Raw genomic sequence first — 16,849 nt, 5'->3', positions numbered from 1 at the left:
CAGGATCTGTTGCGCTTGTCGCACGGGGGTTCGTGGTCCGGACACCTAGGAGTTAAGAAAACTAAGGACCGTCTCTTGCAAGAGTACTATTGGCCAGGGTGTTTTCGGGACGCAGACCATTTCGTGAGGACATGTGACACTTGTCAGCGGGTGGGCAAACCAGGGGACAAATCGAGGGCGCCGTTGAAATTGGTACCTATCGTTACGGAGCCTTTTAGACGGCTCGTTATTGATACAGTGGGACCTCTGCCGGTAACAGCCACGGGGTACAGACACATTTTGACTGTGATCTGCCCAGCGACAAAGTTCCCTGAAGCAGTGCCGCTTAAAGAACTCAGCTCAGTTGAGATAGTCAATGCACTACTGTCCATATTTGCGCGAGTTGGTTTTCCTGCGGAAATCCAATCAGATCAGGGCACAGTGTTTACTAGCGCTTTGACGACAACTTTTCTCGAAAGGTGTGGGGTAAAGCTGTTACACAGCTCAGTGTACCACCCACAGTCGAATTCCGTTGAGAAGCTCCACTCCGTCATGAAGCGCGTGTTGAGAGCATTATGTTTTGAACATCGAAGTGACTGGGAGCTGTGTCTGCCTGGGGTGATGTTTGCATTAAGGACCGCGCCGCATGCAGCTACGGGGTTTTCGCCAGCTGAGCTGGTGTACGGTCGCTCGCTTCGGTCTCCGCTTCGCATGCTTCGAGAATCGTGGGAAGGCAGGGGCGACGACCCAGTCGTGGTGGAGTACGTGCTTAAGCTGCTCGAACGCTTAAGAAGGGCACAGGAGTTGTCAGGTGAAGCAATGGCAAAGGCCCAGCAGAGGGCCAAGGTTTATTATGATCGGACAGCCAGGGCCCGTCGTTTTGAGGTGGGCGATGAGGTCATCATATTGCGCACATCGCTAAACAACAAACTAGAGGTGCAGTGGGAGGGCCCAGCACGAATTGTTCAGAAACTGTCGGACTTTAACTACGTGGTAAGTCTGCCAGGAAAGCGGAAAGCACAGCAAGTTTACCACTGTAATCTGCTCAAGCCTTATAGACAAAGGGAAGCAGTGGTGTGCATGATGGTAAACGTTCCTGAAGAGCTTCCGGTCGAGCTTCCGGGACTAGGCTCAGTGACGAACAGGGAAGACACCGGTCAAGTCATTAGTGACCTTATCAGTAAAGCACCGCTGTCGCCCGAGCAGAAAACCGAACTACACCAGCTATTACAAGAGTTTCAAGGTCTGTTCTCTGAGAGGCCTGGTAGGACTTCTGTCCTTACTCATGACATAGAACTTACCTCCCCAGAGCCAGTACGATCCAAGGCGTATCGGGTGTCACCCCGCCAGAGCGATATTATGGAGGCTGAGGTAAAGAAAATGCTACAGCTCGGTGTTATTGAGGCAGGTGAGAGTGATTATACCTCCCCTTTGATTTTAGTTGAGGTACCGGGCAAGGAACCTCGTCCTTGCGTCGACTACCGCAGGCTTAATTCCATCACTAAGGATCAAATTTATCCGATCCCTAACATCGAGGAGCGCCTTGAGAAAGTTAGTAGCGCTCAGTTTATTTCCACCCTAGATCTTGTCAGGGGTTATTGGCAGGTTCCACTTACAGAAGAGGCTAGTAGGTATGCGGCGTTCATTTCACCAATGGGAACATTCCGTCCTAAAGTGTTGAGTTTTGGTTTGAAGAACGCGCCATACTGTTTTTCAAGCCTCATGGATAAAGTGTTGCGGGGACAGCAAGAATTCGCTTTACCGTATCTAGACGACGTAGCGATATTCTCCGCATCCTGGTCTGAGCATATGGCACACTTGCGGGCAGTGCTAACCCGCCTGCGCGAAGCGGGCTTGACAGTCAAGGCTCCTAAGTGCCAGTTAGCACAGGCCGAGGTTGTCTACCTCGGTCACGTGATTGGTCAGGGTCGTCGCCGCCCCTCTGAAATAAAGGTGGCCGCTGTGCGAGACTTCCCGCAACCGCGCACGAAGACCGATATTCGGTCGTTCTTAGGTGTCGCCGGCTACTATCAGAGGTACATCCCCAGGTACTCTGATATCGCGGTTCCCCTGACGGATGCTCTAAGAAAAACAGAGCCTCAAACAGTCGTCTGGGACGAGACAAAGGAAAGAGCTTTTAGCGCCCTAAAGAGTGCCCTAACAAGCCAGCCTGTGCTACGATCGCCAGACTATACAAAAGGGTTCGTTGTTCAGTGCGATGCTAGTGAGCGAGGCATGGGCGTTGTACTGTGCCAACGGGAAAATGGAGAAGTAGAACACCCCGTCCTGTATGCTAGTCGTAAGCTGACCAGTCGTGAGCAGGCGTATAGCGCCACCGAGAAAGAGTGTGCATGTCTCGTGTGGGCCGTTCAGAAATTGTCATGCTATCTAGCCGGCTCGAGGTTTATCATTGAGACGGATCACTGCCCTCTCCAATGGCTGCAGACCATCTCTCCCAAAAATGGCCGCCTCCTGCGCTGGAGCCTCGCTTTGCAACAATATTCCTTTGAGGTGCGTTACAAAAAGGGGAGTCTCAACGGTAACGCCGATGGCTTAAGTCGAAGCCCCTAACGTAGGAATCAGCCTCAAAATTGTTTGTTACTGATGTTTTTCTTCCTGAGGCAGGATTTTTAACATATTGCTTTTGTTTAGTGTTTCAAAGTGATGACATGCTTTCTAGTGCAATTTTCCAATTTGTGGACGCGTTCTAAGTGCTGCTAGACTACTGTAAGGAACTAGGCAGTGGTATAGAAGGGGAAAGAGCCTGGCAGGGCTTAGTGAGGGTTGTGCCGTGCTTGCTGACTGAGCGGTTGAGTTTCAGCGTAGTTCTAACGCTTGCCGGGAACGAGAACAAAAATGTGAACTCTCCCGAAGTCACTTTGCAGTGTCCTGTGCGAACCTGAACGAGAGAACGAGGCCTTCTCTGTGCGCTGCGCTCAAGAAACGTCGAGGGACGCCCGACTTCGGTTATGAGCATCATCGAGCGACATCCCTCCGGACAGCGGATGCAGTCCCCTGTCCATCGGGATCTCCTTCCCCCGGCGGGGCGGTCTGTTACGTTTCGCCTACGACGCGCGGTTTAGCCGGCGCGACTGCAACAAAGCGGCAGACATTTTGGCCCGTTCGGCGTCGCCGCTACGCCTCCCCGCCAAGCGCGTCCAGGCATGTTCCGATGCCACGTGTCTTCATGTGCGTGTGTGAGTGTATGTGCATATTGGTGCCCACGCTTGTCGAAGCGCGGCAGCCGGGGACAGGAGCTCCCAACAACTGTGAAGCGAGGGGGTCTGACCGGCGGCGACACGACAGTAGGAGTCACCTTCTCCTCCCCATTGTGCCCGACCGGCGGCGACACGACAGTGTGAGCCACCTTCTCCTCCCCATTGTGCCCGACCGGCGGCGACACGACAGTGTGAGCCACCTTCTCCTTCCCATTGTGCCCGACCGGCGGCGACACGACAGTATGCGTCACCTTATCCCATTGTACAGTCACGTGCTCGTCTATAGAGGGGTTCCTTCTTGCCCTCAATTGCGAGAGTATAAAAACAGCTGCCCCCGGACGCCAAAGGGAGGGCTCCGATTTCTTCTGTTGAGTAAAGTGCACTCCCGTCTCTCTACTTCGGTCAACCTGACCGCCAACTCTTTGCGATGTTAGAATAAACAAGTTGTTTTGTTGTTACCAGTCGACTCATGCTTTGCCGGGACCTTCGGATGCTTCCAGTTGTACCCCAGGCCGCCAGGCCAACGCTACCCTTGGGGCTTGCGACCCAGGTGCAACAACGGGCGTCAGCGCCGAGTTCCCAACAACTCGCGCCAGCAGTCCGACCACAACACTCTATACTCGGCGTACACCCCACTCAATTAGACCTAAAATCTGTCGCTCCGGTAACAATGTCGCTGTCGTTAGTAGACCCGCTGGTCGAATGCAATACGAAGTGAAATCGCTGCAAGGCGCGATGTCTATTCGTCGTTAAGTGGCTCGGACATATGAAGACAGTTCGGCGACAGTGCACAGGGAACACGGACTTAATTTTTTCCTGTTACACTGCAGTCCCTGCCACGGATCAACTGCTGTGAAGGGCCGATTCGTCCAGCAAAGACGGCTGCTATCTCATCATCTTCGGACGTCGTTCGGGTGGCTACCTGGCGCATGCGTGCTCCATAGAGAAGTTGGCTACGACGGCGGCGCCACACCAGTGTACTTAAGGAGGACGACAGCCAACTGCGACTACAGTTCGGCGACAGTGCACAGGGAACACGGACTTAATTTTTTCCTGTTACCCTGAAGGTGAGGCTACTTGCTATCCTCAAACAGATCCTTACTAACCTTGCACTGTTGCCGAACACAACGTGCGCCACCAGTGTCGTATTGTTTCTCGTTGATCAAGAGCCTACTGTGCGTTGTCCTTGTATCCTTACCCCACTTCTCTTAGCTGCCCGCTTTCGACCTAGTTATGACTAAGGACGCCAAAGATATTTTAAAGGCCCTTGATGACTTGAAGCGCGAACTTCGGGCTGACCTAAGGGCTTTGAAAGAAAGTGTGAAATTCTGCAGTGACACATGTGATGGTGTAAATGATATCAAGCAAGAGTTAAAGGAATTGCGAAAAGAATTTCAAGGGTTAGTGAAAAGAAATGAAGAACTTGTAGCCGAGAACCGCAAATTGAGCAACAGAGTCGAAGAGCTGGAACAGCATCAGAGATCTAACAATCTGGAAATCAAGGGTGTGCCAACAGAAGGAGATGCTACAGAGGCCGTTAAGAAAATTGGCGTCTTCTTGGGTGAGCCAATCGTTGACACAGATATTGACATTTGTCATCGCGCCGCTGTACACAACTCGGAGGAGAAAAACATAGTCGTTCGTTTTGTACAGCGTACCAAGCGAAATGTAATCCTGCAAAAAAGCAAAAAACAAAGGATAACTACGAAAGACCTTGACTACGGAGGAGAAGCTACTACGAACTTAATGTATTACAAAAGCAAATTTTGCGCATACTAGAAAATTTTAAAGGCAACAAGCAGTTATTGAGAACACAGCCAATATTTACCAAATATAACATGTTGAAGGCTGACCAGGTGTACTACTTTAAGCTATTGCAATGGATCAATAAATACAAGTTACATGTTTCCGCAGTGCCCAGCTCAAGTTCATACAGTACCCGAAACCCAAAACGAAAAATGCCGCAAGTTAGAACCAACTATGGAAGGCAAGCATTATCTTTTCAAATAACCAATGCTCTAAACAGAAGAGATATGCAAGTCGACTTTAATAAAGATGTACATACATTTAAGAAATACTGCAGGAAGTTTCTTGTGAACAGTGACATTATGTTTTCATTATTGTAAATTACCTTGCAAAGTGCGCTTTGTTCTCCCTTGCCATGCTTCTCTCAGCTACTGCAATTTTGATACACGGCTGTGAAATTGTGCTTGGTTTTTGTGATGAGTGCCATGGCTATGAATGATGTTGTTGAACGTGCTGACTGATAACTGAATTGCTGTGTTCTGTATGTAAATATTTTGTACCAATTATTTGCTGACTTCATATTCGAGCAGTGACTAGTCTCCCTTTTTAATATTGCCCACTGTCTGAACCTATGATGTCTGTCTGACTGAACTTTGTTGATGTATTTTGTCTGTATATATTGTACAAGGCGGCCGGGGCCCTTGTCAGGCGCTCTGTCGCCTTTAGCCTCGGCCCCCTCTTAGACTGTGTCGAAAGAAAGAAAGAAAGAGAGAGAGAGAGAGAGAGAGAGAGAGAAAGAAAGAGAGAAAGAAAGAGAGAAAGAAAGAAAGAGAGAATAGTTCTGCATGTCAGTGCAAAGCGTACCACATACCGACTTAAATGTCACCGTTTGCTTTGCGCAAGAAGTAATGTGGGTATGCGAATCGCAAGTAGAGATCTTCTGTATTATCATTGCGTCGTACCCTTCTGTTTCGTCTATTAGTGCAGGCGGGAAAGAGCACAGACGCAATGATTTCGAGAATCCGCTTAACTGTCGTACCAGTTGCCGTTGATATGTATAAAAAGAGGGCTTGTTAGACTTTATCGCGACAGCGTCTGGTGGTAAAGCTTAAGTCAGATAAATGCCACTAGAATGTTGTAAACAATAAACAAAGCAAGCTGCGAAGCACGGACTGTTTATCACGGTACACAGACCGACTGGTCCCTTTTCGATTCCTATCTTGTAAGAATTTCTTAGCACGGAACTAGATTAAGACAATGGAAGGGGACAGAGACGAGCGCTGATCTCGGTCGCTCCGCTCAGAACCGACTGGGTTTTCAATTTCGCACAATTTTGTCGTTAAAATTCGCAGAGCAAGTGTCTGTTCCACTTTCCTTGACCTTGTCCAGTTCCGCGGTGTGAATTCTAACGAGATAGAGTACTAGCTAGCCTTGTCCCATACCATGCGGCAATCTCGATTAATATGATATTCGCAAAAGGGAAAGGCGCATTACATGGGGTAACACGCGGTACTTGCCAACTGCGTTAAATTTGTTTTTAAAGCAAAACATGGTTTGTTGTCTCATCCGTAACACTATTCCGGTCGCTCATTCCTCTACGCATAGACTCTGTTTAGAAAGGTGATGTGGACAAAGCATCAGGAGAAATAAATCTTCCTTTTCTTGATGACGCCGCCGAATGATGGCGCCACCAGATACGCGAGTCTCGATGGACAATTCTCTGTCGTGAGCAAATGAAGACAGACGAAGCAACTAAGGAGAAAAAAAAAATATTCGCCAGTGTTCTGGGGCTCGTGGCAGTCAAGGTCTTCAGTTAGGTTAACTTCGCCGCATTGCTTCGCTTTACAACAACAAAATTGTAGTTGCTGCGTTGTACCTTAGTACATTATATCGCACATTGCCTTCAATTCTTTTTTCAAATTAACTCGGCAGCGATTGCTCAAAATATTCGCCTTGCATATGAAACTTCAATGCATGTAGAACACTACTGAAATGGTTTACTCATATTCTTTTCACCCGCTTTCGAGAAATTCGACACTAAATTGATCTAGACTTCTGTGTTGTCACAGTCGTCGGAAAGTAACACTGAAGTCGCGCTTCGAGTTCATCGTGATAGCGCGAAAATCTAGGATGCAGCAGCGACATGGCAATTGTACTACACGTAGTTCCATCTTAATGTTTGTGCTTTGGCAGTGAAATACAGTTTTTACCCCTGCAGAGATGAGGAGATGCTTACTTCTTTCCTGTACATGGGGATCCAGCTTTTGGCATGTAACCATGATACATAAATAAAAAAAATCCTTTCACGTTAGTAACATGCCAGTATAGAATAATAAGCAGTTTGAAAAGCAATTATGTCCCATAGCCGCATTCAGGTCTCAGGAGGTTATACGCTATCCACAATGATGGTGCTGCAGGAGCGAAGGACGGAATGCAGCACAAGCTCAAGAGCTTTGTTCCTACTTGGGCCTTGACTTACGGGAACTCATATGGGATAACCAATATGGGAAAAGCTTCTTCTACAAGTGAGTATGTCGGACAACCTGTATGCATATGCGCTCGCTAGCCCTTTATCTTTACACGAGACAAAGTTACAAAAGTTGCGTGAACGTTTTCTCACGTCATGAAATAGCCGAGGCGAGCATCATTCGAAGTTGGCTGTTCCATGGTTCCAATGGCGTGCAACCACATGGTTAAGCCGATTGAACGATTCAGGCACTGCTGGTAATTATTTAAAGACGACGTGCGAGTTCACTAGCAATAATTTCAATGAAATAATTGCATCTAAGGTCTTAGCACGCTTTTACTATCTCTTCGTTGCGTACAGAGCACGTATGTGCTATCTGAATTCCCAAGACAAAGAGCTTGCGATTGGTTAATACGTATTGGCGCGTGGAACTGCTGCTGTGGGTGACATTGTACTGATTCCAGTGTATAAAAGTGTCCACACCTCGCGAAGCGTTTATACGTACACCTCATCCCATCATTGGCAAGCGCACCCAGCACCACGACAAGGCGATACGGCTATTTCCGTCTGTACGGGAGGCAGAGGCCACCTTCTCGAACTGTGGAGGTCAACCGCTCAAATTGCGGGCGCCGTTGGCTCTGCGAGGCCCCTCCACGTTACAGCCCGGTTACTTTGACATTCGGGGCTTGTTCGGGGTTCCGAGACAATTGACTGACGACGAAACAAAAAAAACGACAATGTACGGCTCCATTGAGCCGACGGGAAGGCGCCAAGCTGCATTGCGCGCTCTGTCTGCCTGTCTCCGAAGAGGAAAGCGTCCAGGGCGACGTCTGGGCCGCTATATATAGGCATAATTGCAGACGACGCGCTGCCTTCACGGGGAGGTGCGAAGGTCGCAAGAGAAGCTTTGGAGGCTATACAGAAGCAGGACCGAACAACAGCGTGTGTCGGGCACGCTGAAAACACACAATATGGTATAGAAGGTACCTCTGCACGCTTTTCGGTGTGTGATGGGCTTGGAATGGTCCCGGTAATAGCCTTCTTTGCAGTAGTGACAGTGGCGTCCGGCTGTGTTGTGGCGGCAGTTGAGGCAGACGCCGCCGCTCTGGCGACCCGACAGCTTGTACAGCTCCATGTTGAAGCGGCACCGGCGGGCGTGCAGGTTGCAGTTGCACGCTGCGCAAGATGAGAAAGGACGCAAAACATGTGAGGCACAGGGAGAAGCCGCTACGCGGTACAAAGCAAAGGCAAAGACAGTGCTGTATTTATTATTTATGTTTCTTTTTTTTTGGGGGGGGGGGGAAAGACAGTTGTGAGGGTACGTTAACGGTCTTAATTGCTGTTGCCGTTGCGTATCTGCAGTCTCTCTTTTCTTCTGCGACGATTTCTAGTGGGCTGTTTCACGAGAAAAGCGAAATACATACCCACTAACTTCTTTTGTGTTCGCCTTGATGTACGTTGTTCGCGCTTTACTTTCTTGCTCTCTTTCAATCAATAGTTTGCATTAGCGTTTGTCATTCAGGACCAAAACCTGGGATGTAACGAAACTCTTTCAGGAACCATGACCTGCCGCCGGTAAAATAAATAAATAAATAAATAAATAAATAAATAAATAAATAAATAAATAAATAAATAAATAAATAAACTTACGCAACTTGGCAGCATCCAGCCATTCTCAGAGATACATTTAGAACGCTTTGACGCACTCAGCCTGCGGTATGGTGAGCCCGTCATACGGAGTCGGCTGCCACAGGCCACCATCCGGCGGAACTATAGGAGGGGAGATTCACGGTCTCTGCGGCTTCTCTCGTAACCGAGTGCAAGCATGCAATGTCTAAATCCATGCCTGGTCACAGCTCCTTGGCCCCTAGAGGCGGGCGAACGCCTCCATACTGGAGAAGTCGTCAAGCGGCCATCAGCAAAAATAAAATGTGAGAACTAAACAAGAAAGAGGAAGACCTGAAGGCGTGTGGAAGCGCCGGACGAAACGGCGTGAAGCAGTGGCGGCGGACGTGCGTGGAGAGGCAGCGTGAGTTTCGACGGCCCAGTTCTTCACCGCGTGCCTGCCTGTTTGTTCGGCCTTCCAGAGGGCCACGTGCGCGCGTTTAGATGACACTGTCCAGGCACGGCTTCCACACCGCAACAACCACCACCGCCGGTGGCCAAGTGAAAACAAACGGAGGAATGACAACAAAGGCGCCGGGCACCGCAATTTACGGTCAGCGCCCAGGCAGTGCCGCCCCGCGTATACACAGGAAGGCGCGTCTGCGCATCTGGTGAAACAAAGGACCGAGAGAACGGGAAATTCGGGCATTGGAGAGGTAAACAAACCATTGCGAAAAGGCGTAGAGAAAAAAAATGAAAAGAAAAAGAAGTCGAGGGAGGGAGAGAGAGAGGGGGGGGGAACGTGCAACTTTTTTTTTTTTTTCAGGACCTCAGCAACGACCGGTCGGCTGGTCTGGTTCAGAGTGATATCCGAGACCGCTAACCCTGAGGCCTAGGAGCTGGCTGCCGGTGGTCGCCAGACGATCGCAAGAACAGGCAGCGAGTCTTGATAACGAGCCGAGTTTAGCGGGCAAATGAGTCGGAACTTCGAGCCATCGCAGAAAGAGAAAGCCATTAGACAGGTCTTCGTACGTTCGCTTAAGCGCGAATATTCACGGTTCGCCTCAACAGAGGACTGCTTTTACGATCTTCGTGACGCCTGGGTGGGTCGCGAGGATGTCGGGAGATAGAGCGGCAAACGGGGGCCTTTTTCTGTTTTTGTTTTAGTTTTCTCGTCGGTTCCTCCTCGCTTTACTTTCGGATTCGTGTTATCAGTTCGTTAGTATACCAGCATTTCGCGCTGTATACTGCATTCGTTTTCTTTCTCGGATAGTTAGTTTTGTTCACGTGTTTCTCACGCCTTCGCTTGAAGTGACGCGATTTGCATCACGTGCTGTCTCTCGCGTCCTCTACGGTAAAGCCGGCACATACGGAAGGCTTGTCCTAAGTGTCGCGATCCTCTGTTTATCGCCGGGTGTGGCTTTCCCGCAGAGGTTGTATAGAGTGCGCTGTATTCCGCGCAAGCGTAAGGGGTGAGGAGCGTGGTCCACGCGTAGTGGCATACGTTATGTATGCGTGCTTGCACAAAAAGAAAATTTGCAACACCCGGCGTAACGTGAGATAAGACCATTACTGACTTGAAACCTTCGCTTGCTTTCTAATCAACTGCGTTAAGCATCTGGCGTCGGCTGCCTCCGCCGAAATCGAAGTCTTACAGTATATGCAAGGCGAACGTACAGCCGATATCTGTCGAACATAACAACATGAAAAACTGCAAGAAAATACTTGTTCTTCACGCTTGCTTCCGCAGCGACATGACCACTTGAGCTGAGAGCGCACTCAGTCTGAGAAGATAGCGGTGAGTATGAAACGCGCAGGTCATGTCAGCCGGCAAAGAGGATGGCGAAAAGTTTAATGAAGGTGACCTCAACGACGAATGAAGTCATCCCGAAGACATGACAGACGGCTAAGTATGTAAACGTAAATACTAGGTATATGACGTCACGAAGGGTTACCGTATATATTGTTGGTATAGGCTACCGTCACAAGTCACTTACTGCTAGACTTCAACTTGAATGTCAGCAAAAACAAGCTTTGCAGTCCTGTTGAATCACCTGTGCTGTATGTAACGACAGTCCTATCGGCAAAATACTAAAGCGCACCAGTATACATCGAGGAACAGCCCATTACATACAATGAAAGCTGTTATCTAAAGTTCCACAAGGGAAAATTGCAGCTATCCGACCGGTTGTGGCGATTTCGATAGTGACACAGCGCTCATTAGCGCCCTAGCTGGGATGAGACGCTTAAACAAAAGGAAGCTTCTAAATGAATGCGCATATCCCTTTCAGTGGCACGCTGATTGGCTGAGCCCCTGGGAGGACTTCCGGCACTCCAGTGAGCAGTCGCGCTGAGTATTACTTATTAAGAACATGAAAGTATCGGATAAAGTGGTCGACTGAGCAACGACCTTAGATTATGATCACATGTGTAAATAGTTTCCTGACAGTACGATATCAGCGCTTTGCCGTCTGTAGTTTGGCAGACGAAGCTCCTGGCGCCAAGTTCTTCCGAAGACTGCATACTCCTGGGTAACCACGCGGCTCTGTTCATTCAGGTACATTAATTGCGAGGTTCGCCACGGGCAATATAACTTTTCCCTTCTTTTTCTTCTCTCTGTCTTCCTTCATTTCTTAAAAAAAAAATCCCACAATATGGCCAAGGTTGCACTTTCTTCAAGCCAATCGCTTGAAAGTATTTTAACCATCGACCAACTACAAAATTCTGTGAAAGTATTTTTGTAAATGGTTTGAATGGTATTTTTGAAAGTTACTGGCTGCCGAAGCAACAAGCATAATTAAAGTGCAACAGTTTTTCTTCCCTCGAAAGTGCGTCGGTGGTCTACTATATTCACTGGACGTAAGCGACACGGTTCTGTTTCCGGAACTTGTAATTTAGACATACGCATGTTCTTCGCGACAAGGAATACCGGCGTCACTTGTTTAATATTGTAAGCTTTATTTCAGAACGTTTCCTTTTATTACAGTTGCGTCCTTTGTAGTCTCTCAAGAACTGAACCATCAAGAGGAACTGAATGAAGAGATATGAAATACCGGCAGATTAAAAGCAACACCTTCACTGTCCAAGCCGAGAGTACCATAGAAATGCGACGATGTACGAGATAGAAGAAAATAAAGTTTAGTAGACGGGCACGCCTGTCAGAAAGCGAGCCAGCGTGCAACGCGGACGTTGGCACAGACCTGCATATCTCAGCAACCGACTACACATAAAGGTCCCGAGAAATCATGCAGAAAGCGCAGGGTCAGTTCAGACATGTTTGAGACAGATTGCGCGGGCTTTTCAATATGCTAGCCATGCGCCACGGAGATTTCAGAGTGAAGCACCTGTGAGATTCGTGGAAGCTACGTGGAATGAATCCCGAATCACCTGGCACGGTTTTGAACCTTGGCGGCATCCATCCAGAATTCTCTCTCTTATGCTGAAGAGTAAGCATCGACAGTTTGTTTGCTTCATTTCTCGCTATACAGCTCTCCCAACACGAGTCAATGACACACAAAACATCGCGGATGAGACGCGTCGTATCTTATACTCTTGCTTCTCGTGTCTCGATCGATGAGCTCTTATCTTAGTACTCGCATCCATATATAAGCGCGTTAATGTGCGCTGCATCTCTGCCTTATTCGCGCTCTTACAACCCTTTTAGCAGACGTCGCTCTCAGCAGGCTGTATATGGGATGCTCGCATAGCGACGTGAAGTTGACCGGTCACGCCAGTATTACGGCCCGACGCCTTCCCGGCGTTTGATTTATACCTCTGAAACGTCTTCGGACGCTAGAGCGTTTCATTGCTGAGAGAGAGAGAGAGAGAGAGAGAGAGAGAGAGAGAGAGAGAGAGAGAGAGAGAGAGAGAGAGAGAGAGATTGTGAAGAGGAAGAGGCGCTATTTACTGCAACTAAGAAGAGTAACGCATGCTGCTCTCACGGTACTCTTATCAAATTGTTCTTTCAAAATACGGCCTAGCTTGCCTGATGTGAGATGGCTTCTGCGTTTCAGACAAATAAAAAATGTGAAAATCCTAGGCATGAAAAACTGTATAATTCTTTTTTTTTTGGGGGGGGGGCAGGTTACATTCTTTTTGAGTGCGTTGCAAATAAACGTTAACTTTAAGGACGACATATGTTTCCGAATACAGATCCGATTTATCGCCGCTTTCGCAATTACGTGAAAAAGAAAACAAGAAAGTTACCAGAGGAAATCTTGTTGAAGAGCAACTATCGGAGAACAAGCTATGGGAGACGCCTCTATTCACAGTGAATCCTTGGACTAGATGACATGGCCACCTTCTCTTGTAGAAAGTTTGGCCATCGCGGACACAGATGTCCCCCCTCTCTTCGCTGATACTCTCTTCCACGTTTCGAGTGCCCTTTTAATACTTCGTTGAATATCTAAGGCCAAATAAAAAACAAGAAAGCTTTTTGCTCGTGAGTATTGTTTGCGATTGACCGGCCACCTTCGCTAATAATGTTTCCAGCGTCACGATTGGCTGGAATTTGCCCTTACGAACAACTCTAGCGTAATAGCGTTTTCTGAATATGGGCCCTGCTTCACTTGCGCTCTTCCTTGTCACGGCGGCCTCGGAGGCTATCTCGGGTGCTTTGACATCCCGACGAAACGACCGTGATCACATTGCTATTACAAACGTCACGCATACGTCATTTCTTCAATGAACGTCCGGTAAGGCATTGCTGTGCGATGCCTGTTATATAGGGACGGTATACACAGGGGCGGGTGCAAGGCCCGAACACAAAGCCCTCGCGCCTTTCCTTGCCATTACGGCTGGGGATCCGAAGGAACGGGTATATCCTCCTCGTTCGGGTCTCGCCAGTCGCGTACAGCGAAAGGAATAAGCTGCGCCGCTCGTGCGCCTATCGACAGCTTCTGTCTGCTGCTCCCGTGGTCCGTGCTGCGCAGACCGCGCGCGGCTCTCAGTACGTGTACGCGCAGTTCGACGACCCTAGTGGCACGCAGGTCTTATGCAGGCTTGAACAAAACGTACGTGGGGGGCATTCGTCAGGAATACAAGAAAGAGGACGGAAGAAGAAGAGCCGCACAATCCCCCCGCCGACGCCTCCCGTCGGAGCCACCAAAGCGAGCGGAGCATCTTTTCCCTTCTCCTTGCCGTCGTCGAGTCTTCTATCGTCTTCCGCCCGGGGCCCTGCGGCGGGAGGTGTAGAAAGCAGCCCGCGAGACAGGACGAATCAAACGTCATTATACCTGCTCTGCCGCAAATCCACGGCCTCTGCCGACGTGCCGCACTGTGCTGTGGTGACGTGCTGTGCTGTTACAGCCGTGCACCTGCGCGAACTCCTTTGACCGCGTCAGGTTCAGGAGCCTCTTTCGCAACGCGCGCTCGCTAGTTCCGTGGTCGGCGCGCACGTTTCAACAGCGCGTCACCTCAGTCCGTTATATTTCCACGCCGCACTTTACCAAAGCTAAGGCTTGACGCTTTGTCCTCTCAGCGCCCGCCTCGACGGGTTCTACTTTGTCTTAGCTGCGCGGCAGCCAACGCCAAAAGAATCCCCCCCCCCCTCCCTTGTAGTAAAAAGAGGGTCAAAAGATGTCTTATGCACGCTGATGGGAGCTATAGCGTAAGCTCCTTTTGTCGATTTACTTGAATTGGTCAGGTTAATTCAGAGATACGTGTTTTGCAGTAATAGCTGCTGCTGCTACTGCTGTTATTGCACTAGTTATCACCCCATTGCCGCCAACTTCAGCGCGTGGGGCAGACCATGTTGCTTCTAAAATGGTACAGACTGTTTCAGGGAGACATCGATTTCTGAAAAGCGAGAACAATCTGTTCTCGCTTAGTTCACAGATTAGGACTAGTATCTATAGCTTGCTTTCATCATATCGCGCTCGTTCAACTGCGCTTGTGTGTGTATATATATATATATATATATATATATATATATATATATATGCGTGCGGCGGAAAAAGTGAGCCAAGGATGTGTCTCATTGCCCCAGGGCCCATAATCCGCGCAGCGCACGGAGGCGCAGGAACGCAGCCTTGCCATAAAGAAGTTATAGCTTGCTTAAATGGTGACGTAAGGCAAAAAACAAAGGTCCGGAAGAGAGAAGGGGCACAAATACAGCTACGGAAACAAACGAAACGGCCGTGGACAGTGCACAGTCGAGTCCGAGATGTCAGAGGCACGTGCGCGCTTACTATAAGGAGCCAGCACAATCGTCGAGTTTGCACAAGCTTTGGAGGACGCGCGAGTTTGCACAGGACGCGTTCCGACGTGCGTGCGTGGCACTCGGCGTGCGCAGCTCGAGCGTCTTCGCGCGAAGGCAGCGTGCGCGGGACGTTCACGCATTGGGGCCGACGCGCGTACTGGCAGAGGCTGTCACAGGTCGGCGCACGCCGCAGTCGGGGCCCCTGCTTGCGTTTCATTCATCTTGGAGCGCCTGCTCTCACCGGGAGGGCACGTAGCTGATGCCCACTTCGTCCCGGCCATAGTATATGTGTGGTGTGTGTACGCGCTGTCCGAGCGTCCCTCACTTGCGCCGCTGCTTTGGACGGCCAAATAGCGGTCGTGCTCCCTTTGCGCTTGGATTGTTCTCCACGACGCTTCGTCACTGTCTCGCGAGCCTGCCGCGCGCTCTTCTGCTGACAAAGTGCCTGTCGGCCGAAGCTTTCTTCTTTTTTTCATATGGGAGGGTTGGGGGGTGAACGTATATATGCAGCAAAATCCAGCCGAATTGTGGCCACCCCCATTTCCCACTGTATTTTATAACCGCACGGTGATCCTGGGAGGCGAAGCAGGACGCCTCGGCGGTATTTTGGGGTACGCGATCGCGGTCTTTCGCCGGACATTATACACGCGTGATCGAGGTTGACGCGCGGCTTTAGCATCTCGAAAAGCGTCGAGCTCCCCCGTAGCGCGGCAACACGTATACTTGGATGCACTAGTGGCGTGCATCCGGGAGAGCAACATAAATAATGACGATACTGTTTAGTCTGATGCGAATGTGTCGTTTCTTTCCGTCCTTTTTTTTTTTTTTTTAGTGTGACTGCGCGAAACCGGGTTTGATGGGTCTGTCCGTCCTTTTCCTTTACTTTGTCATTGTCGTCGTCTTCAGGCCCTCTTTATCCTCACGCTCACCCTGACCATGACAAACAAGAGCAAAACTTTGCCTTCCACCGCCACTGCGGATCGAACTTATGCTCATAAGACAATGCGCGCTTGCGCATGCGACGGACGAGCTAACCACCAGCAATCGCACTTGGTGATTTCTGTGCCATGTTGTGCATAACGCCGACTCCGAGGGTGGCGGCCTCTGTGTACGGGTGCCGGAGGCTTCAACAGGGGACACCGTATAGCGGACGCAGACAATATTGAGCATCGTAAAGAAGCTTTTATTGAGAAGGTTGTGGTGTCTGCCTAGAGCCTGCTGCTTTTGCAGTAAAAACACATCGGAAATAAAAATATACCGCTGAAGCCTGCTTTCTTTTTTTTAACGCAACAGCGGTAAGGGCCTCGGATCGCCGAAAATCCGGCGTCGGCACCGGCGGCGATGTCCGTATGAGAAAATTCTTCACGAACCACGCATCCCGATTCACGCAGGCCCTCCACGTGGCGCATAGGCGTTACTGAACTGAATTTCTCAGTGTAAAAATGCGCCACAAAAATTCGTACAATACGACTTACACACAACCTACAGACATGGTAGCGTCGCGTTGTACGTAATTTTAATATACGAGAAAACATAATTCGGTTACGCGGAAGCTCAAACACGAATCCCTTTTACAGCTGCAGTTCGAGGTGTGTCTTACTAGGAGCGGCGCGCCCCGCTCGGTTCCTTGCAACA

General features: G+C 49.5%; 1 protein-coding gene across 1 annotated transcript in view; it reads right to left on the bottom strand.

The window, feature by feature from the left end:
- Positions 1-16,849, bottom strand: part of LOC142572606 (netrin-1-like) — a 196,074-nt gene that overhangs the window by 66,220 nt on the left and 113,005 nt on the right. The window contains exon 2 of the mRNA XM_075681828.1: positions 8,398-8,586. Coding sequence (XP_075537943.1) covers positions 8,398-8,586 — 189 coding nt within the window. The remainder of the gene's footprint in view (positions 1-8,397; positions 8,587-16,849) is intronic.

The sequence above is a fragment of the Dermacentor variabilis genome, chromosome 2 (genome assembly GCF_050947875.1).
Source record: "Dermacentor variabilis isolate Ectoservices chromosome 2, ASM5094787v1, whole genome shotgun sequence".
Taxonomy (NCBI): domain Eukaryota; kingdom Metazoa; phylum Arthropoda; class Arachnida; order Ixodida; family Ixodidae; genus Dermacentor; species Dermacentor variabilis.
The sequence above is the reverse complement of the archived record's forward strand: the minus strand, read 5'-3'. Positions and strand labels throughout refer to the sequence as shown.